General features: G+C 41.6%; 1 protein-coding gene across 1 annotated transcript; it reads left to right on the top strand.

The window, feature by feature from the left end:
- The first annotated feature begins 1,104 nt into the window (after positions 1–1,104).
- LOC138618592 (centromere protein F) lies at positions 1,105–23,841 on the top strand. Its single transcript, XM_069694428.1, has 18 exons — positions 1,105–1,330; positions 3,613–3,790; positions 4,367–4,563; positions 5,376–5,479; positions 5,796–5,860; positions 6,518–6,779; positions 9,000–9,193; positions 10,071–10,196; positions 10,375–10,503; positions 12,646–12,768; positions 13,694–13,829; positions 14,400–15,916; positions 16,940–17,788; positions 18,122–18,474; positions 18,634–18,733; positions 19,100–19,703; positions 20,461–20,595; positions 20,770–23,841. Exons 2-17 carry the CDS (start codon positions 3,629–3,631, stop codon positions 20,580–20,582), a joined length of 5,043 nt encoding a protein of 1,680 aa, XP_069550529.1. The 5' UTR covers positions 1,105–1,330; positions 3,613–3,628; the 3' UTR covers positions 20,583–20,595; positions 20,770–23,841.
- Positions 23,842–25,742: the final 1,901 nt, after the last annotated feature.

The raw sequence follows: 25,742 nt of genomic DNA on the forward strand, positions 1-25,742 counted from the left end.
AGTGTTAACTATTTACTGTGTACAGTTGGGTCCAAATGTCCAGGACAGCCAGCCCTTCCTTGTGTTTTGGTCTTCAAGTAGTCCTCTCAAAGATTTGAGGTGTGTTTGGGCTCCTCTCCTGGATCAGGGTGGAATAGATCCTGCGCAGGTGTCCAACTCCAGAACACCCCCCTCCAGAATTAAATATTACCATCACCATGTATGACCGTGGGTTTCATATGCTGCATTATCATTCTCTCACCTGTTGGCTTGCAAAAACCCTTCAGTTATTGCAAGAAGCCATAAATGCCTATCCTCTAAGACCACTACTTAACAGCCTTCTTTTGACAGTAGCCTACTTTTGCTGACTGGAGTCTTGCACTCATGGGTCCCTGGGCTGCTTGATTGTGCTATGAATACAATGGATCCAATTTTCACAAAGCATTTCAGAGTGCCAGGCACTGCCACCTTTACAACCTTTAGTCTAGCCTTGATTTGACACGTAGGAAGCCCTCTCTCTGCACAGAATAATTTGATTCGTGACACTGTCACTTAGTTATGATGCTTTCTTTACCACTATCACAATGCTACTTAGTAAAAGCAATTTTCTGCTGGAAACTTGAACAATGGCAGCAAGTTGATCGATCTGCTTGAACAAGCCTCTGATGAGTCGATCAAATTCATCTGGGCTTTAGTAGAAAGAAAATCTGAACTTGTGCGAAGGAGTTAACGTGGTCATTCCCACTGATTCGATTAAATTAGATTTCTGACCACAAAATAGTGCAGGATAATGTTATTCTTTTCACGTCGGGACTAACTGAATGTTTAAATGTTTCTAAATCCTTTCTGATTATCTCCAGGTTTTCGATGGAAATATGGCAGCTTTTCCATATGGTCTCAGACTTTTGGATCCCCCCCCAAAAAATAAAAAAATACTCGACTGAAATACCTAAAAGCTGTATTTGAATAAAGTACTTGAGTAAATGTACTTAGTAACTGCGGATACTCGTTATACTGACGCTAGACGTCGCTAGAGGTCATCAGAGGTTCACACAGCTGCGAGGACTTTTCCCAAAACATTCACTTGTGACGTCACTAACCCCCGCCCGCCTCGTGCCGACAGCGGCTCTGGTTTTGTCGGCTTGTCAGCTGCACGAGACGTATCTTGTATCAGCTACGAAAGCTGTCAGTTAAAGTTAGCGGTTAGCTTCTGTTCTGCTTAAATTCCCCTTTCACCCGCTGAACGGCGAAGAACTGGAGACCGCTTCAAAAGCGCGGGATAAGGACGCCGTCGCTGCGGCTGCGTTGAGCCTGACCCGGCGCCCGGCCTTTGTAAACCCCAACGTGAATGGTAAGTAGCTTTACTGTGGGGTTAGCATTGTAGCATCAAGTGCTAGGATCGTTATCTGTCACTGACCACCGATGGACCGGAGTCTGAACAACCGGCAGAAAAGTGAGTCTCCGCCGGTCGCGGTGCGGATCCGGCTCGCTCACTGTCGCTGTTCACGACGGATGTCAAACTGAGATTCATCTTTTGTTTTTGTTTTTGTTTTGTTCTATGGAGTTGTCTTTTGTTTGTGTTTGAACCTCGTGATCAGCTCGGTTCAACACAGGCTCGGGTCCGAGGCTCGGATCGATGTCCGTCTACGTCCCACTAGATCTGCTCTCGGCTGCTTCCATGAACACTTCCTAACAAGGGCCATTTCGTTTATCTCTCCTGTTTGCTTAAGATCAGACGTTAATGGTCATGTAACCTGAGCTGGTGGGAAAAAAAGAAAAAAAAAAAAGTGTAATTCCTTTCTGTGTGATGAAACCATTAATAAAAATGAGCTGCCTCATTTATTTATGAAGCTGTCAAATCCTCCTTCCTTCATACAGTAGTGTCAGGTATTAAACGGTGTGCACATGTTGTTAATATGTTTTAATACATTAATGGTGAGTTCGTGGACAATATTATGAAACTGCTTTCTGTCATGATGTGATTTTTTTTGGTTTTTTTGAGTATCTACAAGACTCTGTGCCTTCTCTGCTTCTTGGAAAAAGAAAAAACCTTATGGAAAGTATTTATGATTCATTCTGCCAGTTTCAGTGCCCGTTTTTAAATGAAGACCTGTCTCGATCTTGACTGTAGAGAAAACCTTGAGAGAGAGAGAGGGCAGGGAAATAACATACAACAAAGGTGTCCAATAAGGGCTGTTGAATAGTGTGTGTCCTTAGATCACTTGTCCTGTACCCGTCTCTAGCTGGATGAGTAAGTGGAAACATCAGCGACAACAGAGAAAATAATTATTCAATCCATGACAAAGTTGTATGCCATTGTATTTTTATCAGCAAATTAAAGTAGACTAGAACTGAAGCAATGGATGACAGAAAATGAATGGGCAAAAGTTAACCATGAAAAATGCCAGACCTTCTCTGGTCCAGGCTTCTGAAATGTGTATTTGCTGCTTAATCTTTTGTTGTATCATTGTGACTTTAACATGTCAAGAGTTTTGGAATATTACTTGGGCAAAATAAATCTCTCAGACTCTGAAAAATTGTGTATTGTAAGTAGATTTATAAAGAAAATATTTGATACATTGATCCATCAAATGAAAGTATTCGTTAGTGGCTGCCCCAAACTAAATCCACCAGCATCTTGTTCTCATTAAAGCGAAGATCACCATGTTATCCCGATGAAGATGAAAACACACTGAAGTACAAAAGTGTTATTGTACTGTCTTTAAAGCCACTTTGAGTGTTGTCTGACTGGCTTTTGTCACATATAGATTTTTTCACAGCAGTCAAATATTTCTCCTGAGAAGCAGGTCAACATAGCTTCTCATAACTTGTGTTATATGACAGGAACTCTCTGATGGGAGTCATGGTGCTAATAGCCCTGAGGCTAAAGCATGTCAAAACTAAATTCACAGGTTACCTCTACAGGTTTGGTCAGGCATCACTAACAATCAGGCTTTTCCTCATTCCGACACTCTCACTTAACACAGACCATCTGTTTGTGATTGTGTATGCATTGTTTAATGATATACATATATATATTTAATTGCGAGTTAATGCAATGTTAGTAGATTTTACATTTGAAATATTTACTTTGGGTAAAATGTAAACAGTTCCTGCAGAAGTTTGAGAGAGAACGATTTGTTTTCAGCTTGAAGTGCTGCTGGAACATTGCAGGCGGTCTGTGTTGGAAAACAGTGAGTCACCGCTGCCCAGCGGTGACGACCAGCTTCTCCCTGAGGCATCAAAAGCCTAAGCAACATAATACAGTTAGGACAGGAAACAGCCAGAAGCACAGATGATTGAAGCATGTTTAGATACATGTGTTATGGATGGGGTCCTCTGTAACAACACGTACTGACATTGAACTACGTACACCTTAGAGGCCTGTACTTTCTCTTTGACTCGTGGTGTTATTTTTTTCAGTCCAACCGGTGAATCCCATGGCCCCAGGAACTGTTTGATTATGGATATGTCATGTAGGACTAAGACTGGTCAGCGGGCACATTGTCTTATGAATGCCATTTGCCAAAAAAAAGTTGCCTTTTTTCTCTCGAGTGTATACCTAAGAATCCGAAAGTAAAAATGAACTTGTTTTCGAGCGGTCGTGCTGATGTTATTTTCCCACCGTTTCAGGCCTGGGCAGAGAGAGATGAGCTGGGCTGAGGAGGACTGGACAGTAGGGCTCTCTGGACGGGTCCTGCAGAAGGTGAAGGAGCTGCAGACCCATCAGGAGCGGCTGTCCAGAGAGAACAAGCAGAAACAGCTGCAGCTGGACAACATCCACACCAGCCTTGAAAAACAAACTGTGAAGGTATAATCTGCCATATTAGTTTATTGGTCCCACATACATGTTACTGTTCCCCACAAAATTAAACAGTATAACAAGTAACTGTTCACCCAGTGTTTGATGGATTTTGGACAAGAATTTTGATTAGAGGTATAATATACACTTTATTGTACGTCTGATCAGACATTAGGCATATTTTCCATTTCGAAGTTTACTTTGATATTTTTGTCTTAAGTAGGTGAAGTTAAAGTTGTTGTGCCTATTAAAAGGGGATAATGTACAGGACTACGTACTTGAGGTGGCTCTCAAGGAAGTATAGTGTTCCTTGAGTGCCACCTCGGTCTCAGTACATTACCAATGCTTAGCATTGTCGTTACAACACTACTTTCATGTGTGGTGTAACCTTTAGTTATTTTTTCACTAAAAGATTAACACAGCTGTATGAGCATTCAGTATTACCTTCAAAACAAAGCAGTTGAAAAGTTTTGGAAATACTATTCTACCTTTCTAACATTGTGACAGGATTATTTGTTTTCAGATTCTTTATTCCTAAAACGTGTACCTTTCCCTTTCCACTTATTCCGCCTCTCTCCTGCCAAGTATGAGGAGGTACGCTGCGAGCTTCAGTCTGTGCAGAGAGAGCTCTTGAATGTTCGCGAGGAGGTGAAGGTGGCCGTGACCAGCAGGGAACGACTGACCCAGGACTTTCAGACCAAGCAGGCCCAAGTATGCTCTCTGGAGGGCCAGCTAGATGCTGCTCGAACCATCAATAGCAAGCTCACCCAGGAAGTCAAAAGGTCAGTGCGAGTAGAAATCACCAGGGACAGTTAACTTCCCCGTCTGTTGCTTTCTTTTGTGTTTTTTTGTTTTTGTTGTCTTACTTACTTTTATGTTCTCATTGAGCACAGTGGAGTCTTGTTCCTTGATAATAGCCTGGCTGATGTTCAAATTACACTTAGCCGTAAAATACGATTTGTTATTCAAATACTTGATATTGGATATTTGTTGCAAATAAAATTTAAATCAGGTTCTTAAAGCGACATGTAAAGGCAAAAATCAGATGAGGGAGAATTAGTCTTCTGCAATAATTTACACATATGGAATTTTTTTTGGGGCACGATGTCCGAAGCATTTTGGTATTTCCAAAGCTGAGTTTGATATTTATTGCTGGAGTCATTTTTGTTTGATCAGTGTCGCAAATACCGTTAAAATAAGTTGGAACAGACACAGTTTTTGTTTTTTTCAAGAGGAGGCAGAGAAGAAATCAATCAATTTTCAACTGTTGTGAATATGAAGTGCTTGGAAGTTCGTCCTTAGGCTTAAAACTAATTGAAAGCCATGATACTTATATTTACGTAAATTATGGTTAAATCTTTTTTTTATTATTATTTTTTTAATTGTCTTTCCTGGTACGTTGCCCATTAGTGAGTTTTTTTTTTTTTTTTTTTTTTTTTTTTGACATTTTGAAACTGTAATTATTCTCATGGGTTAATCCATTTTTGGTTAATGGTTCCATATTAATAGACAAATCCATCTGTTCCAGTTCATCATACTTGTTTTCCCTCTGAACTCTCTCTGCTTCCTACCTCTATTCTTCCCTCTGTGGCAGCCTGGAGGCTGAGCTGGAGAAGTTGCAGAACAGCAGCAGGTCAGCAGATAGCCCTCTGTTTTCTACACCCTGCTGGAATACCACCTCGCCCTGGGAACACAATGGTACAGTCCTGTAAATTTATGACTGCTGTGTTTATTCTCTGTCGTGGTTTCTCCCTTGTCTTTTCTTTAATGCACAATTTAGTTCAGGAAATTAAAGGGAAAAACCACAAGACTCCCAAATGAGCAGAGATGTTATAAATAGACTCCCTGAGCTCCGATGCTTTCCCAGCCCTTCACTCTCTAGGGACTATTGTGTTCCCCTTTTCCTCTCTTGTCATTAAACTACTTGGTTGGTCACGGCTGTGGTTCGTGTTTAGCTGTGGTGATTGGTTTTAGGCCCGAAGTTCTATCCATATGTTGTGTTTTTGCCCTGTAGGGAGCAAACAGGAAGAGAGGACGGGGCAGCGAGATGAAGGACAGAGCAGGGCACTTCACATCCAAGTAAGTACCGGCATGTTCTCGCAGAGCTGTAGACTGATGTGGATTTTAGCTGAAATTTGTTGTTCTCTGCTTGTAGGATTGGGACCATTTCATTTCAGTAAAGTACAACTTCCCTCTCGTTTACTTTATATTGTAGTCTATCTTGTATTAGCAGTCTTAACTTATAAATTAACCCTTCCCACCTAAGTGGTCCGGGTGGCCCTATCTGTTATCTAACCACGACCCTACGCAGCTATTTTAAAAAGATTTCAAGGTGCGGCACACTTCGCTTTCTAAAGCTCTCCAAATGTCTTTACTAAAGATTTTAATCTTTTAAAAAGTCTGGGAACTGTAGTTTTTAGCAAATGTCATTCAAACAGGAGTCAGGGACCATTTTCTGCTACAGTCACTGATCTGTGACTTTTCTCTCAGCTTTCACACTTTTTTGTAAGTTCGAGAAGTGTTTGTGAGAATAGTGAAGTATTTACTCATAAATTATTATAAATAAAACCGCAGTTAGTGACTCGTGGTCAAATATGGTTAAAGCCAAACAAAAGGATCTTAAACGTGAGAGCCCCGTTGTTTGTAATCTACTGTAAACAGCAGTACCACATCCTGTTCACGGTCACACCACCTTTTCTTCTTTTTTGTCTAAACCATCTGTCCTCCCTTCTGCAGCGCCTCCAGTTCTCGGACATACCCGCAGCTTCGTTGCCACGACACCAAAACAAGAGCACACCCCACCGCCACCCTTCCGACCAATCGGACAGCTTCTCTACTCCCTTGGCTGCGTTTCCATGGGAACGGGATGACTCCAAACAAGCAGCCAGGCGACGACAGCTACCCTCTCCCCAGACGCCCGGCCCTGATGTCGCAAATCAAGGCCTGTCGGAGCTGGGGGCTTGTGGGAAGGAGAAGGACCGGAGGGCCGAGACAGACAGTGAGTTGGGATGTTCAGCGGTCACCCTGGTAACATGGTGCGACTAGATGTTGTCCTTTTACAATCCCGTGAAAAGTGGAAAACCAATAATGTGTCGGGTCATATCCAAACACTCATACTGCCCCTCCCTGTCTGTGCGTCTCAGCCCAAAGGCAGTTTGTTCACACGCATTTCTAAAAATGAGTTACAAATACATAACTTTATTTTAAAAAAAAATTGTCATTGTCATTTTCTAAAACTGCTGGGCAGTAGTTTTCAAAATATTTATTCCTGGTTGAGTTAGATTGTTCTTTTGTTTGGAACAAAGAGCTAAATATATTACAGTGCCTGATAATGAGAGATGTTGCTGCTCTGTAGCAGAGCGAACAGGAAGCTGCGGTAACGCTAATGCTCGGTGAGCTGAGAGAGAGTTCTGTTCAAACGAACATATGTTAACTGGATTTACAGTGGGAGAAACTAATCCTGTAATAGATGAGAATAACACCTGTAACCATGATAACCGTACACAAATATGGTGACAGCTGAAAGTGCTTAGGAAATATATAAATAAAAAATGGCAAAATTAGATGGAAAAGTCACAGACGAAAACAAGACTAAAATGTTTTTAGTTTTTGTTCACTATAACTAGCAAGAAATCAAAAGACTAAAATTTAATTACAACTCTTAGAAACGTAGATTAATATCAGGTGCCAAAATGAACACTTTACAGTGCCCTTGTTCAGGCAGGAACACAGAGCACTGTGGTTTATTTAGAAAACACTTGAATGAAGGAATATGTCCCCCAATTTATTGGTCATGATTATTGTATTATTAAACATCTTTGAGCAATCAAGCCACAGTGTTGAAATATTTTGGTTTAGTTTTTACGTCTGAGGGACTACCTCAGAAAAACCAGTATAAGTGAGGCAATCACTCTGAATCCCACGTACTCCGTATCACACCAACGACACTCGTTACATGAGAGGCTGTGTGCAAATCACTGGCTCAGCCAGAGATTCCTCTTCCTGCTCCCAGGCCAGCTCCATGATATAAAGTGGCTCTTACTACACTTTATTAACGTGATATAACACTCTTCTTTCTCAGCTACACTGTGTGTGTGTGTGTGTGTCTGTCTGTCTGTGTGTGTTTGTGCATGTTTGTTCAGAGTAGGAAAGGGACAGGTCAATGTTAAACAATAAATGCTTCTCTTAGCTGCTGGGACTCTGGGGGGGATGGGCGGTGCAGTGTTTACTTTAGGCGTGTTTTTTTGCTGTTTTTTGTTATTATGCTCTTCTATATATATATATATGTATATATATATATGTATACAGTGAACCCTCGTTTTTCGCGGGGGTTACGTTCCAAATAGAAACCGTGATAGGCGAAATCCGTGAAGTAGTAACCTTTATTTTACAATTGAAATAGATAGAACTGGACATTAAATATATCTACGTTACATATAGTCGTAATGTGATTTCAATGCACGATGCAAATCCGTGAAGCAGCGAGACCGTGAAAGGTGAACCGCGTTATAGCGAGGGTTCACTGTATATGTATATATATATATATACCTTCCAGGATTTTACTCTGACTTGCTTGCGTAATGAGGTTACATGTGGTAAATCACATAAAAGAACAGTTGGTTCTCCTTAGATCTGTACTGCAAGAAATTATGAGAACTATTATTCCTGTGTAAGACGAGTATATACTAATACAAGACTTTTTTTTTTTTTTTTTTTTTTTTTTTAAACAAACAAAAAAATGTATTTCCTCCCTGGCTTTGGAAATCATCAGCCGGACATCCACAGGCACGGTCAAAGCAACTCGTACAGAGTCACAACAGCTGTTGTTGTCATTGAGCCAGTCTGTATGGATCGACCCCAACTGCTCGTTGCTCCTCTGTCATTGACTGTTTGTGGACAGTTATCCGAGATCAAAGGATTCTTCTTGTTGATAATGTGAATGCTCATTTTGGAGAAAAAAACCTAGTTTAATTGTAAGGTGGAAGGTTTTTTTCAATCTACTTTTTCCCACTTTGTTCTTTTTAATTTTTTTTGCCCTCCGTCCACTCAGTCGTCGTTCACCCATTTCATGCTGCAAAGCCAATATTTGTGAGAGGTATTATGTTGTTGTGCAATTCTAAAAGTTGGTCAGGTAAATTAGTATTTTACTGCCCTGTTTTATATGCAAATTACTTTATTAACAGTGTGTCTTTCTGCGTGTGTGTGGTTCGTCCTCCAGTATCTTCATCAGAAATGCGGAGTCGTGTCTCTGCTCTGGAGGAGGAGCTCTCGGCGAAGGCTGCAATGTTCAAGTCCGTTCAGGACGAAATGACACAGAGCAAGAAGGAGCTCTCCGCCAAGGAGGTCAGCCTGCAGAGGACACGCGACGAGCTGAGCCAGGCACACGCACGCATGGCCCAGGACAGTGAGCGGGTAAAAACACACTAATACTGCTAGCGAAAACAAATGGATTTCATACCGGTGCTCATGTTCCATATTTCTGTGAAGCCCTGCTGTTTTCAAAACAATGGGCGTCAGTCTCAATAATCACAACTTTTCTCTTTCCAGAAATATTATTAGGAAGTTGGAAAAAGTTGAGTGGAAGAAAAGTGGCCCTTTTTTCTGTTGTGAATAAAAGACTAAAAACCATCTGTCATCCGTGTGTACTGCTGAGGAGAGACTGCCAATTCTCCCATTGATTAATGCTTCCCTGATGTTAGAATGTCCTTAATCACCATTACGTTATTAACACGAGGCAAACAAAGTAAAACACTGTAAGAAATGTGTTAAAACACATCACATAAATGCAGTGGTCTCAGAAGTGAATCATATATATGATTTAATTTTTTTTTTTTTTTTTTTTTTTAACAAAGACACAAACATGACAACAAATATGACCATTTTGATCCAAACTAAATTGGGGTGTGACCAACTGCAGCATTCAAAAGCGTACACGTTCAAAACTCATGTGATGAACACAAAAAGACATCTAATTGTTACAGAGCTGTAATGTGGGAGGGGTCATTTCTGATTTCACAAGTCTCATTCAGTTAGTGTTACATGACTAATAGTTCACTTCTGTGTTTTGGATTGGCATAAAACTCCTGATTAAATCATCAGGTGAAATAGTAAACAACCGAATTAGACAATATCTGGTTCTGTGATTAAAAAAAAAAGTCAAATGTGGGCCACAACAGAAACATTTGTTATCTGTGAGAGTCCTGTGTTTCTGTGTTTACCAACGTTAATGATGTAATTTAAAGGAAATCTTGGTTAAAGAGTGTACGATGTGTGCGTTTGTGCTATGCAGGCATCAGGAGCTGAGCAGAGGCTGAAGCAGTTCCAAGAGGAGCTTAAGTGTCAGAGGCAAAATACCGAGAGCAGCCGACTACAACACCAACAACGCACTAAGGAGCTGGAGAAACAGCATCAGCGAGTAAAACAGACACTTACAGGAACAACAGAGGAAAACTCTGATTTGTGTCCAGCTTGCTTTTATTCCATTCATCCTGTTCAACATTTGGAGTGGAGGATAGATTTTTTTTTGTGTGTGTCTGTGTGTCTGTGTGTGTGTGCACGTACGTGTGTGTGCACGTGTGTGTGTGTGTGTCCAGGATTTGACAGAGCTCCAGAAGGAGAGGCAATGTTTTGAGAAGCAGCATCAGCAGGAGGTGAATAAGCTTAACCAAGAGCTCCAGCAGGCAAGGACGCTCCACAATGCCCTGCAGGCCCAGGCTGACAAGGTACACGCACACAAGTACATACATATGCATATGCCATAAATCTAACACATTAACAAGACCAACGAGTTTTTCCATTTGCATACAGCTACATTTGTCAGGACAGTTTCTATCTATACTGAAAACTGAGGGCCTAAATGATAGTCATATTTGTTCAGTTGTGGGCCCTGTTTTGTCAGCTGTTTGCTTTTTCTCTTTCCTGCTCTCTTTTTCTCTCTCAACTTCTCCTTCCCTCTCTCTTACTCCTTGGACTGTTTTTTGTATTATTTGTACCAAAGGTTAATAAACTTATCTCCCTTCTTTTCCCCACACTTGCTTCTCGCCCTGGTTGTTTTCTTTCGCTCTCCGTTTCACTCTCTCGCTCTCTGTGTTTCTGTTTTATCCCCCCAACCTGCTCTCCTTCGTCCTCCTCTCCTCTCGGTTTCTCCCCAGTGGAAAGGTTGAGCAGCGCAGGTAATGATAGTGTGACTGCGTTTGACGATGCAGAGTGTTTTTGTTACGGAAGCGTGAAACAAACTCATGACTTGCAACTTGTGTGTGAGAAAAACCGTAGTCCGTGTTCTCAGTAAGGGAGGCGTAAAGGAATGGCTGCGGGATGAGGGTGAAGATGGATGGAAGGATTTGGATGAGGTGTGTTTGAAGCATGTTGCATGAATGCAGAAAAGAAGGAGTGTTTGTGCTTGGGATTTCTTTAACATGAAGGAATGTCATGGTGCTTTTTTTTTAATTTTTATCAGCGTTACAATAATACACAATAATCCAAACTCATACACAACAAATATCTTATTGATTTTTATATTTATTCTTTTAGACATGGTTTGAAAATTCTGAACAATGGCCATTCATTCCACCCATAGTGTCCCTGAAAACCTTACTGTAAGCCCTTTGTAAACCATGCAAATGTTAACTTGGTTTATCTGATAAGGCCACAGAGAGTAAAAGCACAATAAAGGCACAGTTTCACATAACAAAATCGGTGACATTCAACTATGGATTGTGTCCAACTAACACTGGCTTTTCTGGAATTTGCACTTTTAGCAATTTGTTGGCAGATGTATGTAGTTCCATTCATGACTATGCCATAAAACCTTTTTACAGAATTTTATAACCCCTTAAAATTTTCAAGCTTATTTTTATTTAAAAAAAAAAAAATTGTATGCATTAAGGCTGATAAGATCTCAAACAGCCTAATGACAGACCTGAAGAAAAATTTACATAAATTCTCCCAAAACCAGGAAGAACAAGAATTTCCAAGAGTATTGCTGTCACAGTAAAGTCGCTAATTCGATTGGAAAAAAAATCAAACTGTCCCTGCTCCTTCTCTCAGTAGTAAAGAATGACATAGTGAGAAATATAGTAAGTTATGCTGCTTATTAGAGCTGCAACGATCAATGCCAACAATTTTGATAATTAAATAATCAATTAACAGACAACAACAGATTAATCCAAAATTAAAAACAAATAGTTATTTTCAACCTTCCTAAATACGACATTAACTTCTGGAATCACTTCAAATTATTGGTTCACTAAATATTGTGAAATAAAGCCAATAATAGTGCTAGAAGTTAGTGCAACATTGTCCATTATATAGACCACATTGTTTGCTATTATATGTACACTAACTGAACTGTACATGTTGCTGGTTCCAGCATGACATCATAGTAGGATATAACGATAATTCTGAATCAGAAAAAGCTGAAAGAAGAAAGTAATGCAGTAACAAACCATTTGTTGGATTAATAAAGTTAATGTAATTTTTAGAGCTGTATCGTCAACGTTGCTCAGTACTTCACAATTAGCTTCTTTTAAGACTGTTTATATGTACAATGACTTGAGACAATGTGCAGACTTTCACAATGAGTACTGGTGGGAAGCCGATCTGCTTATGTCTTCATTAGTTTCCCCAGAGAGGTAGACAGACGATACAGTAGACACAGTTTACCCTCCTTATTGATCACTGCCATCCTCTTTCTGGTTCCTTTCACTTTTCCTGGTTCCTGCAACTAAAACTACAGCCACTCATTTCTTTCAACGTTGATTTTACCTCCTACCTTCAATTCTTTCTTAAATCCTTTCACTCCAATCTCCTTTGAATTCATCGTCCCTGTTTTCTAGCAGCTAACGAGTCATAATTTCTTCTATCAGCTGTCTCTACAGAAGCAGACGTTGGATAAAGAGTTGGATACTCTGAAAGAGAAATTGAAGTGGACAGAGGGACAGCTGAAGGAGAGCCAGAAGAAAGAGACACAGACACAAGCCAAACTGACGGTAACACACACACACACACACACACACACACACACACACACACACACACACACACACACACACACACACACACACACACACACACACACACACACACACACACAGTGATCATGCTGAGTCTTGTGAGTCAGGGTCTAAATGTATCAATAATTCATAAGCTCAACGGTGAATAAATAATAAAATCCATACATTTTTAAACAGCATCTTAATGTGCCATCTGTCTGTATAATATTTTGATAATGTGTGAAATGTAAATAATAAATTAATTGTGGGAAGGAATGGACCTTATCCTACTGCATTCAGTAACCAGCTGTAAAACACTGACCAGTGACTGTTGAACTTGCACACAAGAAAAGCTTGTGCATCAAAAGCTCTTTTCTAAAACTTTCCAGAGAGCACAGAGCAACTTCAACACTCCAGAGTTGTTTGTTTGTTGTAGTTCGTTGCATGTGTACCAGGTTGCAACACTGATACTAGTGCTGCCTTTATCTGAAGCTTGTATGTCCGTGGTTTGTTTCTGTTGGGACATTGTGTTTATATGTGGCTCTCAATGTCTTACTCTTACACAGCTTCTTCTTCTCTGGAAGTTCTGCTGCACCGATACAAACATTCCAGGTGCAAATATTCAAATAGATAAATGATACGCTTCTTATGGCATTATTAGTTGCTTAGTATTAGGCTGATCTATATTTCTTATCAGGGACGTACATGGCAGGCATATTTCTCAAACACTAATGTTTTAATTTAACATAAATTCTGACTAAAAAAAAACCAGACCATATTTGATAAAAAAGCTTCCAACTAAGTAAAACACTTCTTTGAAATACTTACATAAATTAAATCCTTGGAATCTAGAGCAAAGTTTCATCTGACTGGATTCATTCTACCTCATTGGTTTCTTTCATTTTTTTTACCATCGCATTAGGAAGCGATGCGAGAGGCGGAGGGCGTGGCCGTGAGTCTGGAGCAGAGCAGGAAGAGAGAGCGAGCTCTGGAGGAGGAGGGGAGGAGACTGGCGGAGGAGCGAGCCGACACCCTGTGTCTCCTCAAAGAACTACAGGGTGAGGAGTGACCTTTGGGTGTGAGGACAAATCTATGAGCGATTAGTCATGGGATATGTACTAATGATATGCAATATGTTCTTGTGAAGATTTATTTTTCTTTTACTCTTTTTCTTTCACATGAAGGTCAGGGGTCAGGAGTTGATAGGGCTGCAGTGTCTAACTTATAGACACCTCAGCAGGGCAAATGCTTGACATTGGCTCGAATTAGTGTCCTCTGGTGGACTCATTGTAATAATATGTGCCGTAGATGAATTTATAATTTTGGAAAGAATAAAAAAAGAGACACTCATTATTTAACAGGATAACTCCTAAAGAGTGTACAGGACAATAATACATGTTATGTTGTCATGGTAATTCCCCTGTGACGCATAAGTCTGTTATCTCAGTAGTGCTCCCTGCTGGTCAGTGACACAGTGTACATATTAAAATACACTTGACTGTTTCAGTAATCTGTGTTCCTTAAAACCAATAACCTCTTTCTTTTGTACATTTCTGGTCTGTAGATTAAAAAAAAAAAAAAATCGTTTTTGAATATGCCGTTTGTGTCCATTTCCTTTTTAACTCCAGAGCAAAAATCTGCTGCAGCACCCCCTCCACACCCTGTCCAGTTTAGCTCTGTTGGACAGAGTTTCTCACCTCAGTCTTCCTCTTCTCATCATCCTCGACCATCAGCCCACACCAAGAGGCCTGCTGGTTCTCGAGCTCAGCGGAGGAGGGAAAAAGAAGAAGAAGAAGAAGAAGAGGATGAATATGATAAAGGGCTGGAGATGACAGCATCTTACCCTCCTGACAGAGAACCAGGAGAAGGAATTGACTCTGAACACATCACTGTTCTTATCTCCTCAGACTCTGAGTGTTTAGAAAGTGCTGGACATAGAAGAAAAAGTCATGACGAGGACAACAAGAGTAGAAATGAGGCTATAAAATGTGACATCTCTGGTACAAAGAAAAGCTGCCCCTCTTACTCTGCTGCTGATACACCCATCAAAACCACTATGGATGGTGATCCTGAACGCTCCCCTCTGGAACTAAGTTTGATGCCTTCCTCTGAAAAGACATCTTCTCTCAAGTCCGAGCAGACCGTCGCCTCTGAAGACCTCAAGAGGGAGAATACCATGCTGCGTTCAGAGCTCCACGATGTACGTGAAGAGCTCCAGACACGACTAGAGGACCTGGAAGCCCAACGACGGGCTGAGGCAGAAGCCAGGACACGCCTCAAACAGCTCAGCCGCAAACACGCCAGCCAGGCTGAGGAGAGGGACGAGCAAGATAAGGAATTGAGGGCTCAACTAGAGAGTGAAAAGACTGAGACAGAAAGGCTGAGGAAGGCTGCAGCTGCTCTGGAGGCAGAGATGAAGAGAGGAAGTGAGGAAAGAGACAAGCAGGAGAGAGGAGAGCAGCAAGGGGAGAAAAACAAGGAGCAAGAAGATCGGGAGAGTGAAATGATGGAGCTTATTATCCAGCTGAAGAAGCAGTTGGCAGAGGTAAAAGCCCAGCTGGCGTTGGAGAGAGAGGAAAGAAAGAGAGAGGAAGAGGAGATGAACCAAATAACAAACACAGACATCGATGTAAAGAAGGAGCTGAGTTTGAAAGTGGCAGAACTTAAAGCTGAAGTGGAAGAACTAAAGCGCAGAACAAAAGACTCGGAAGAAGAGACATTTTCAGCTGCCAACAGCCCCCTGACGTACTTGTCTCTCCGTGACGATGAGCTCAACTCCAACACCGTTTGCGGCGACAACAAACTCCTCCCTTCACCCGAGCAGCACCTCCTCTTCTGCCAGTCCGCCAACCAACGCAACATGCTTGTGTCTCAGCCAACAGCAGATATCATCCAGGAAGAGCGAAAAGTGATAGATGCCGAACACTCACCTTCAACAGATGATCTTCAAACAGCTCAAGTTGCTTCTTACCGAGAAGACACCAGGCCGAACTATCTGGGAGGGCCTTCCTTGTCAGACCTCCCGAAGGGAGAACTTGCCACCTCTGATTTGGCAAAAGAGATACAGCGCCTGAAGAAAGAGTATGCACAGGAGACAGAACGAGCTAACCAGTACCAGGTTAAACTGGAGGCCCTGCAGAGCCAGGTAAATAATGGTGACGACACAGATTAGTATGTTAGGTTCTTTCCAGCCTCAGTGACATTTTTTATTTTTTTTGTTAAGCTAAATCATCGCACTCACAAAAAGGTAATTATGGCAAAAATAGGTTGTTTTAATCTGCATTTCTGATCAGAACTTTCTTCACCGTATATGCTATATGAGCTTTATTGACCGTTGGGTTCAGATAGAAGAATATTATTTCAAAGTTTTATATTTTTATATACACATCAGTAATTGATTAAGAGGGATTAATGAAACATGCAAGTTAGTATTTATAGCTGTTATGAAAGAAGTTGGCTACTGAGAGCTGCTATTAAGTTTTAATGCCTGGACTTACAGACAGCAGTCAATTAAAACAACAACAAAAACCAGAAAAGTATAGCAATAACAAAACAACAACAATAAATACAAAAAGGAAAATGGGTTAATGCCATCATCATTGCCGTATGTGTTAATTGCTACCAAAACCATTCAAGGAGGCTGTGAGATAGGAAGTCTGAATAAAAGGGACCTGATCAAATTACACATTGTTTAAAAACCCAATAACAGAAGGAATAAAAGACCTCATATGTCTGTTGTACTTAATCTAAGAAGGTCAAACCTCTGACCTGATGGAATGAAATTAAACACTGTGAAAACAGCACAGAGAGTCCAGTAACATGACCTGCCTTTCTGTGTGGCCCTGATTCAGAAGTGGTAATTTACTTCAGCAAATTACATCAGAAACTTCACCACATGATTCACATCTTTTTCATTATCGGTGCTTAGGATGTGTGGGACTGGTATTACCACATTAGCAGATATCAGCAAGAATATAAGTTAGAGCTGAGCTGACTCATAATGTAAGCTTCCTGAAGAAGACCAATCTTTTCCTTGTCTTTTTGAAAATGTGCCACGTGCTGCGAGTTATTTTTAAAACACAAAACATACATGCTGTTGTGGCTTGTTACCTGTTTCTCTTCAACATTTTCTCTGTTCCTCTGTTCTTCAATCTTATTGTCTTCTCAGGTGACACGTCAGACCCAGCAGCTGGCTCTGGCCTTTGAGAAGCAGAGTCAGCACATTTCAGGTCTTCTCGCTGAGCTGCAGGAGAAAGAGAGCACCCTCCTCAGCCAGGGAGAGGAACTGCTGCAATGCAAGCAAAAGCTGGACGCACTGAACACTGAAAAAAGGGAGGAGGGGAAGATGATGGTCAAAGAGGTGGAGGAAGAGGGACACCGAGAAGAACGGGGAGACAACAAGTTGGCAGAGATCTCAAAGCTCCGACCAAAGCAGGAAAAGGAGCGAGCTGTCGCCGTCCACGCTTCAAATCCACTGACAGATGATGACTTAAATGCACAGAGAGACGCAGGTCAACCAAAGATTGGGACATGTGATGGGGAAACAGCAACATCTGTTAGCAGTGAGGAAGACACTGGATGTCTGTGGTCAGGACAACAACATCCAGGGTCTGTAGACTCAAATGAGACTCAGTGCGGTCAAAAGGGAGGAACAGCAGACTTGATAGCAGAGATGCTCGCTCTGCGTCAGGAGAATCCGCTGCTGAAACAAAGAATAGAGGGCGTGACCGTCTCAGACACCAGGAAGCCAACATTAGAGACTGACAGTGAAAACCAAGAAGAACCAGTCAAGCAAAGCCAAAACACAGAAAATGCTGCTCTGTCCCGCTCGGCGGAGCAGAAGACGCAGAGTGTGTTGAATGACGTCACGACTGAGGGACAGGAAGCGCTGCTGCGCAATGCCAAGACCAATGAAGATGAACGACAACATTCACAAGGGGAAGATGGGATAACCACCAGAGCTGAAGAAGATCTGAAGGAATTGTCTCAGGTCCACGTCATACACCTGCAGCAACAGGTAGCGACAGAAAATAAAGTCACACAGTGATGCGACACGTCTTTCATACAAAAACATGCGGTTAAGTTAGTCACATAAACAGGAACATTAAAAATGAGTTCACAAGTGTAGATATTAGTAGTCTTCACTAGGAAAATTAATTCACACCCTTCTTTTGAAGTCAATTCACATACAGTATATAACATCAGTAAAGGAAAAATATGAATTCAGCTACTTCTCTACCAAATGTTTTATAACATTCAAGTTATCGCAATTATTGCGTAGCGACTGAGTCGCATATCGTATTTTTCACTGCTAGATTCAGTCTGTTCTGTCCTTCCCCGTGCTGTCCAGGTGGAGGCGCTGCAGATGAAGGTACGGGCTCTCTCTAAGGAGACCCAGCAGCAGACAGTGGAGCTGACTACGTGGAGACTGGTCTCCCAACCGGCCCCAACAGTTGACCAGTTCCTTCCCAACACAGATGACCAGTGTGAAACCCAGCAACAGATCTCTACCGTCAGTCTGTCTCAGTCTAACCAGCAGCAGACAGATGGGCTGACTCGCATCCTACCAGGGAGCCAGAGCGACGTGCAGACACTTGTACCGGCTACTCAGAAGAGCCACAATAACATCACAGTCATCAGAGAAGATGAGTTACTCCTCTCCTGCTCCTCCAACAAACTGCAGGGCCGCATGTTGTTCTCCAGGTAACTCTACATAAGTGTGAAATGGCATAAACTTCCGTTTCATCGCATTAAGTTTGCGTTAAATGTAAATGTAGGCTGATTACGTATATAGGAACAGTTTAATTTCGGTACATGTCTTTTGTGAGTGCTGGATTTAACTTTGTCTTGTTTTACTTTAAGACTTCAGAACAGCAACTGCCCTGAACCAAAGAGCTTCTATCCGTCTAAAAAGACTGAAGGACTTCAGGAGTACAATCAGGACGCTGCCAAGATGGACCAGGTGATTTCAAAAATAAAATCTTCATTCAACTTCATACCAGACCACCATACGTTTCAGGCTGTTTATCATAACTATTTAAATCCTTCACTGGCTAAAAAGAAAGCAAATTCACAAGCAATGAGGGCTGAATTTGTTTTTTCAGTGATGCTTCTAAGTCCGTAATTTCCAAAGAATTTCTTTGGGAGACTCTTGGAAGGAGCTGTGTAATTTGGTGAAAATTATAGGGAAAATAAAGACTGCTGTAAATTGGTACACTTGTTGTTTATGTGGGAAAAGTTACAGTCCTGACTTAGTTGTGTGCACACATTTTGCATATTAAGTTAAGGATTCGACCTTTTAATCGCTGTGTTTTGTTTCTTGACTCAGGAATCTGAAAAAGAAAACCAGGAGAGTAACTTCTTACAATGGCCAGATGCTGGTCCAACACAATACAAAGTGAAGACAGACACTGGACTCATCCAAATGTCATCAGAGGAAATGGCTCAACAACATGTAGCCAAAGATCCTCACCAAGTCTCAGGACCAAATCTGACCAAATCAGTAGAAAGTTACACGGCCAAACCGAACTCATCCAGAGCCACCAACGACGTAAACGCAAGCAGCGATTCCACAGACAGAGCTGTCAAGACGGAAACAAAAAGTGTCAGCAGTCAAACGGAGGAGACGTGGTATCCTCGCGGCGCTCCAACAGTGTGTGCGAACACGCAGACTGAGGAAGATGAAGAAGAGTTAGTGGATTCGCCTCCTGTCTCTCCTGTCCCTCCTGTCCCTCCCGTCCCTCCTGTCCCTCCTGTCCCGTTATCTGAGAGGGCGGTGTCAAGGGACAAAATATTGTTTTCGGGTTCTTTCCCCATCCCGGCCGACCCGGTCCGTCTGGCCGAAAGAATCCGCCGTAACAGGACGCAGTTGTCGGCTGCCTTTGACGACACCGAGTACGAACCCTACGGCCTGCCAGAGGTCGTCATGAAAGGTAACTTCTTCAGTTTGGAGCTCTGTGGGGTAAATAAACTGGAAACAGTTCATGTGAAACGTCGGGACTTGATTAGTTTTTTGGTTTTTTTGTAAAATTGAGCAAACAAAAAACTAAATTCTTCTCACAGATGAATCTAACCAAGGTCTGATAACACTACCTGCTCATTACTAATCAGCAGACAGACACTGAAAAACTAGCCAGCGAACGTCGTGGAGCATTTAACAGTTAACAACGCAGACATTCTCTTCAGGAGTCTCTGAATTATTGATTAAGTAGCTCCGGGGTTGAAGGATCTGCAAATAAAGCACTATTTGCTAACAAGTGTCCTATATCAACTTTAAAAGGTGAGAATGAATTAAAGTTGTTGACTGCCCCCCAGTGGCCAATAATCGGTTTGTGCAAGTGTGCAGGAAAATAAGAGATATGTGACATAAAAGGTTGGAGGGGTAAAAGCTTTGACAGGATACCAAAAATAAGCACTATGGCACATTTTTTTTTGTGTTCATGGGGATGGCAACTTCAAAGTTCAAATTCTGTGCAGACAAAACACGTGTTGGATTAGAAGTTAGTCTGTATTATTAATGGTGTTTGTGGTTGTGACCCTGAATTGTACACAGAAACAGAAGTTTGTACTGTTTTCTCTCCGTTTTTGTTGCACTCTTTATTTCTGTGCGTTCACGCTCTCCCTTCTCTGCTTTTCATGAAATCCTTTTTTTTTTTTTTTTGTCTGTCTCACCCTCTTTCCATACTTCAGGGTTCGCTGACATCCCCAGTGGTCCATCGTGCCCCTACATTGTGAGAAGAGGTTTATTAGGGACAACTGTTGTACCCATCTCTCAGAAGGAGGCAGAAAATAAGGAGGAGGAAACGGATTAAAACACAGCAGCAGGTAATCTCCAGAAGACGATCCCATTCACTAAAAAAAAAAAATTCTTGTAATGCAATGAAATTATTGAAAGATTCTTTCCCTTTTTTTTTTTCTTTGATTAAATTGAGATTTTAATTCTATATACAAAAACACTGATTCACATTGGCATGTTTTTGCTTGTCCGGCTGTCTACAGATTGTGTGGAAAGAAGTGATTATGGTAGCTTCACCTGGAACCTGAGTGATGGATGATTGCAGCTGGACGGAGACTCTTGAAGCACCTCGGACCTTGAAACAGGCACTGGACCAGTTTAAAAAGCTGCTATCAACCATGGACCTTTGTAGGTGTGTGCGCAAGTAACTGGGCCTGCGCTGACAGAATAAACACTCCACCGTGGATTTAAAATGTTTTAATAGTCACTCGTTTGTGCTCTAATTGCTGTGTGGAGACTTTGCTGTCCATCACAATGCCGTGACCTTTCACCCACCTGTGAATTTAGGCACCGAGGTGGTGATTTAGTGACACTTGTTGAGGTTTCTTGAACCACTTTTCTAAAGGGACTGTTAGAAAACTGTTAAATTAACTTATGGGCCGAGCCTCGGTTTACTCAGAATGACACAGTGCCTCGTTGATGTTTTTCTAAACAAGCCCTTGTCAAGATAAGTTTGACTTATTTTTCAAAAGGGTGAAGCCAAGAGAGGCCTGTTGTGAAAGCATGAAATGTATTTTCATCTTTTATCTTCCCGACGTGGCTTATTTATGGACACTTAAATGTGTTTTAGTGGAGGGCAGGTGTTTATAAAGAATGTGTGAAAGCATAGTCTAGTATGACACACTAGCTGTGAATATGAACATGCGTGTCCTCATCTTGATGTTACTGTTTGTATATATATATATGTGTGTGTGTGTGTGTGTGTGTGTGTGTGTGTGTGTGTGTGTGTGTGTGTGTGTGTGTGTGTGTGTGTGTGTGTGTGTGAGGGAGAGAGTGGGGTCAGCACATGTCTATGACTCAAGTCTAACCTGCATTGGTTTCCGCTCCATGTATGGTGATACATGCTGCGCTCCCTCTCTCCTCCTCCTACTGCTTTGCTCCTCTGTCTTTCACTAACATGCGCTCAGTTGGCAGATTTACATCGAATTCACCAAAAAAATTCAACATGTGAAGGTTTATTTTGATAGAATACAGATATAGTATGTGTTGATGGATTAGAAGTAATTTATTTAAGTAATGTGATTGTTTTTTGTTGTTGTTTTTTTCTTGCACATCTGTTGCTGTGCCATAGACACCAGTAGCCTACATGTATGTACACTACAGATTGTGTGGGTGAGTTTGGAGTGGACGTCCAGTTTGTGGTGTGCACTGCAGCAGCGGATCGCCAACGCTTTGCTTGCTTACAAGATTTGAGCAGTTAGTTGAAGGGAAGTTTCACATTTTCTCAAGTCTGCTAAAAACTCCATTCACATGCGCACATGTACATTGAAAGAATTACTGTTTATTGTCACTCTGCAGTTATAATGTAAGTAATGGCTGACAAAAGTCACAATCCTCTTTCCAACAGAAGCTGATTTGACGCCTGAACAGGCTGAGTTGAGGCCACCAGAAAGTGGAACAGCAAAATTAATGTCTGTCTCTGTGTGAAATATTTGCTCTCGAAGCTTGACGGTGTAGCAGCTATACTCTCGGAGATAGTTTATGATAGCTTTTATCATGCATACAGAAAATACACAGGAAAACGCTGACGTGCTAACTGGCCGGGCTGATGCCTTGTCAGTTGCAGCAGCTCCTGGAATTTGTCTCTGTGCTACTTTACCCTTCTTCGCAATTGGTTCACCAACAGTCACTGAAGAGAGAAATGTCTCCGAGGTAGTGCTTGAAAAATCCTCAGTCGGCTTAACCCGGTCCCTGATTGGATAATAGATTCAGAATTTATTCTGAAGGTGTGTTTGTACCATGTCTCATAGTTGTCTTGCAAACCTTTGCTTTTTAGTGGGATAGTAAAGAAAAAAAAAAAAAATCAAAAGTGCAACATTGCTAGTAAGCTGCCATTGTGTCCTCCATTTTGCAATTTCTGTCCACTCAGAAGTTCAGCACTGTTAACATGGTTTGCCTTTGGTCTACGTAACCTGCACGGTGTTCCACTCACCGCTGCGATTCCACTCGGAATGAATTGAAGGACTGAGTGAATTTTTAAATCCTGGTGTGACCAGCTCTTTGGCCAAATCAAGTGGGTGTCTTCCAAAGTTACAGTCTGTATAGACGTTCTTCCTTTTTGTTTTTCTTTGTTTGTTTTTACTTACTGATCTCTCGTGACGGCACAGAAAGATAACGAGGGAATTTCAAACTAAAAAGTCTGAAAAATCAGAAGAAACCAACTTGATTTATCTAAGGCAGGCCGCTGCAGCTTCCTGTTAGCTTCACCATTAATTCCATTGAAAGGTTCCCTTGCATGGTGGCTATAGGGTTATAGCCCCGTCACCTCAGAGCAAGAAGGTTCTGGGTTCGAACCTTCTTGTCGGGGCCTTTCTTTGTGGGATTTGCATGATCTCCCTGTGCCTGGCTTCGTCCAAAAACATGCAGGTCTGGTGATGTTTTGTCTGTTTGCCCTGTGACGGCCTGGCGACCTGTCCAGGGTGTACCCCGCCTTTGCTCATTTGGCTCCAGCCCCTTGTCACCCTGTTCAGGACAAAGCGGGTATATTGAATGGATGGATGGTTCTCTTTACAGCCTGTATGGACAGAGGGAATAATTAAAGTGACCATTCATTATTTTGAAATACATAATGGAATGTGAATATAGTTTAAAGGCATATGTGAAGATTTGAGACACACGTGTGCTAAAAATGGAGTGATTTTGGTTTTTAAGTTTAAATTAGAAGTAGAGTTGATCCCTCCCGGCTGTGACTCGATGACTCAGTCAGAACACAGTGGACTGTTCCTGTCTTGAATCAATGCTGTCATAATTCATTTTCTCCCGTACTGTTACCACACACACACACACACACACACACACACACACACACACACACACACACACACACACACACACACACACACACACACACACACACACACACACACACACACACACACACACACCACCCTCTCAGCTGCCTTCATATCTCTGGGATCTGTAGGCTTTTGGCAGTGAGGTGGGACTGTTTGATCCTTGACAGGGAAACTCTCTGCATTTGTTGCCTTATTTTGGACACTTTTATGTGAATGTATCTGTGTTGTGTTTGAGACTAGAATAAAAGGCTTTCTCTTTAACCGTTGTCTCTGTTTGAGCGCCTCTGAGTCTAAGAAGCCGGGCTGTGTGCTTTTTATTTCATGCTGTGATGTCAGGTCTGCAGTTTGTTTTACTGCTGCCGTACAATTAAGTCTAAATGAGCGCCACGGTCCAACGAAGAGAGCCTCAAAGTGTTTTTATGGGGAATATCTTGGTTAAATCACATAAGTATTTCCGCAATTACCGAAGTCCTCTCCCTTTTCCTCTTGGTCGCTGAGAAGGTGCTGAAACAGACTTAAATCAAAAATTAGAGTCAATGGAAGAGTTAGGCTTTCCAAGTCTGTTTTACTTAATGATGCAATTCTTTCTCAAGTGCAATAAAAACTATGTGGCCCATAACTCTGACTTTGAAGAAACAAGTGTCTCTTTTTACTTCCCAAAAAGACAGAGGTTGGAAAGGAGAAGGATTTAGAGAGCTCAGCCCCTTCACATCCAGCTCAGGAAACTCCAGGCCCTCTGCTCTTCCTCTGCAGTGACGGTACTTAATCACATCGCAGCTCTGTAATGGACTTCACATGCACTCGCTCCCCTCCGCCTCGTCGCTCTCTTCATCTCCTCCTCCTCCTCTTCCTCCGATCTGCTCAGAGTGATGTAGGGTCACAAGAATGGGGAAACACCTTCCAAGGAGAAAACACACATGGATACATGCGCTTTCACACACACACACACACACACACACACACACACACACACACACACACACACACACACACTGAGCTCCCTCCTGAATGGTGAGAGAACGGCACATGCTGCATGAAGCGAACTTGAGTGGCAACATTTCTCCAAACTGAAGGTAAGACAGACAAAAATTATTTCTTTCAGAGAGGTTACTGAGAGTTATGTGAAGAGAGGTGATTATGTCATAAGTGAAAGATGTGTTATTTTCATTTAATAAGCAGAAAAGTCTATTTTTATTGTGCATACTGCTTGCTTTTAGGTCCAGTTTGTATTTGTGGCTTTTCTCTGAAATTGATTTTATCATTGTAATGGTAGGTTACCAAATATAGTAGCAAACTGTCATAATGATCTAAAAAGAGGTGATCAATCCCCGCTCTAACATTCCTGCCCATATGAGTTCTCGCAACCCTGACACGAACAGACAGTACATTTATTTTCAGAGCAAAGTAGATCCATCAAAAACTTCATTTTTAGATTTATGCAAGTCTGGCTGCTGCAGTTAATAAACATTTCACTGGAAATGTTTTTTTTTTGGTTTGTTGCCCCAGAGCAAATTGTTCCCCAGTACATTGTTTTCTATGCAACTTCTGTTCCCTAAGACAGTCCTATCATTATTTTTGAGGGCCCTTCTCTCTGGTTTCACGCTCTGACATTTAGATTTGAAACCTGTGATCTCTTTCTGACGTCAGCGTTGGCTCGCCGAAAAAGAGTCAAATGCTTTTGGGGGTAATTACATCTAAAGGAGCTTTATTTTCTCCCCTTCACTGGGATTTCTTCAGTAGATACCACGTTCTGACCCGCTTGCAGTCATAATCGTCTCTCTAGGTTTGTGGGTACAGATGAAGATGTGGGACCAAATCTTTGTTTCTCCGGCAGTGGCTGACAGTCACATTCACAAACAGGCCTGTTTGCTGCACGCATTAGTGTCTGCCTTTCTTCACACTGTTCTGTGATATTAGCTTTGTTTTGTCCTTGTTTACGCTCTTGCAGACTCTACTGCTGTTTTTATGTTAAAATGATTAACCTTTTTTTTTTTCTCTGAATATATTTGAGTTATCTTCTGTACTTGTATCTAGAAACATTGATGTAGCAGCCCTTCCCTTTTACAAAAACTACAGAACTTACCATGAAGTGTTATTTGTTTAAATAAAAATAAAACAAATGGTTTTTTTTCTTTTGTTGAAAAACTCCAATAGCAGAAATC

This window comes from Brachyistius frenatus, unplaced genomic scaffold (genome assembly GCF_029030835.1).
Source record: "Brachyistius frenatus isolate BFR_SWC_R1_liver_20210118 unplaced genomic scaffold, ASM2903083v1 Contig_17, whole genome shotgun sequence".
NCBI classification, from domain to species: Eukaryota; Metazoa; Chordata; class Actinopteri; family Embiotocidae; genus Brachyistius; species Brachyistius frenatus.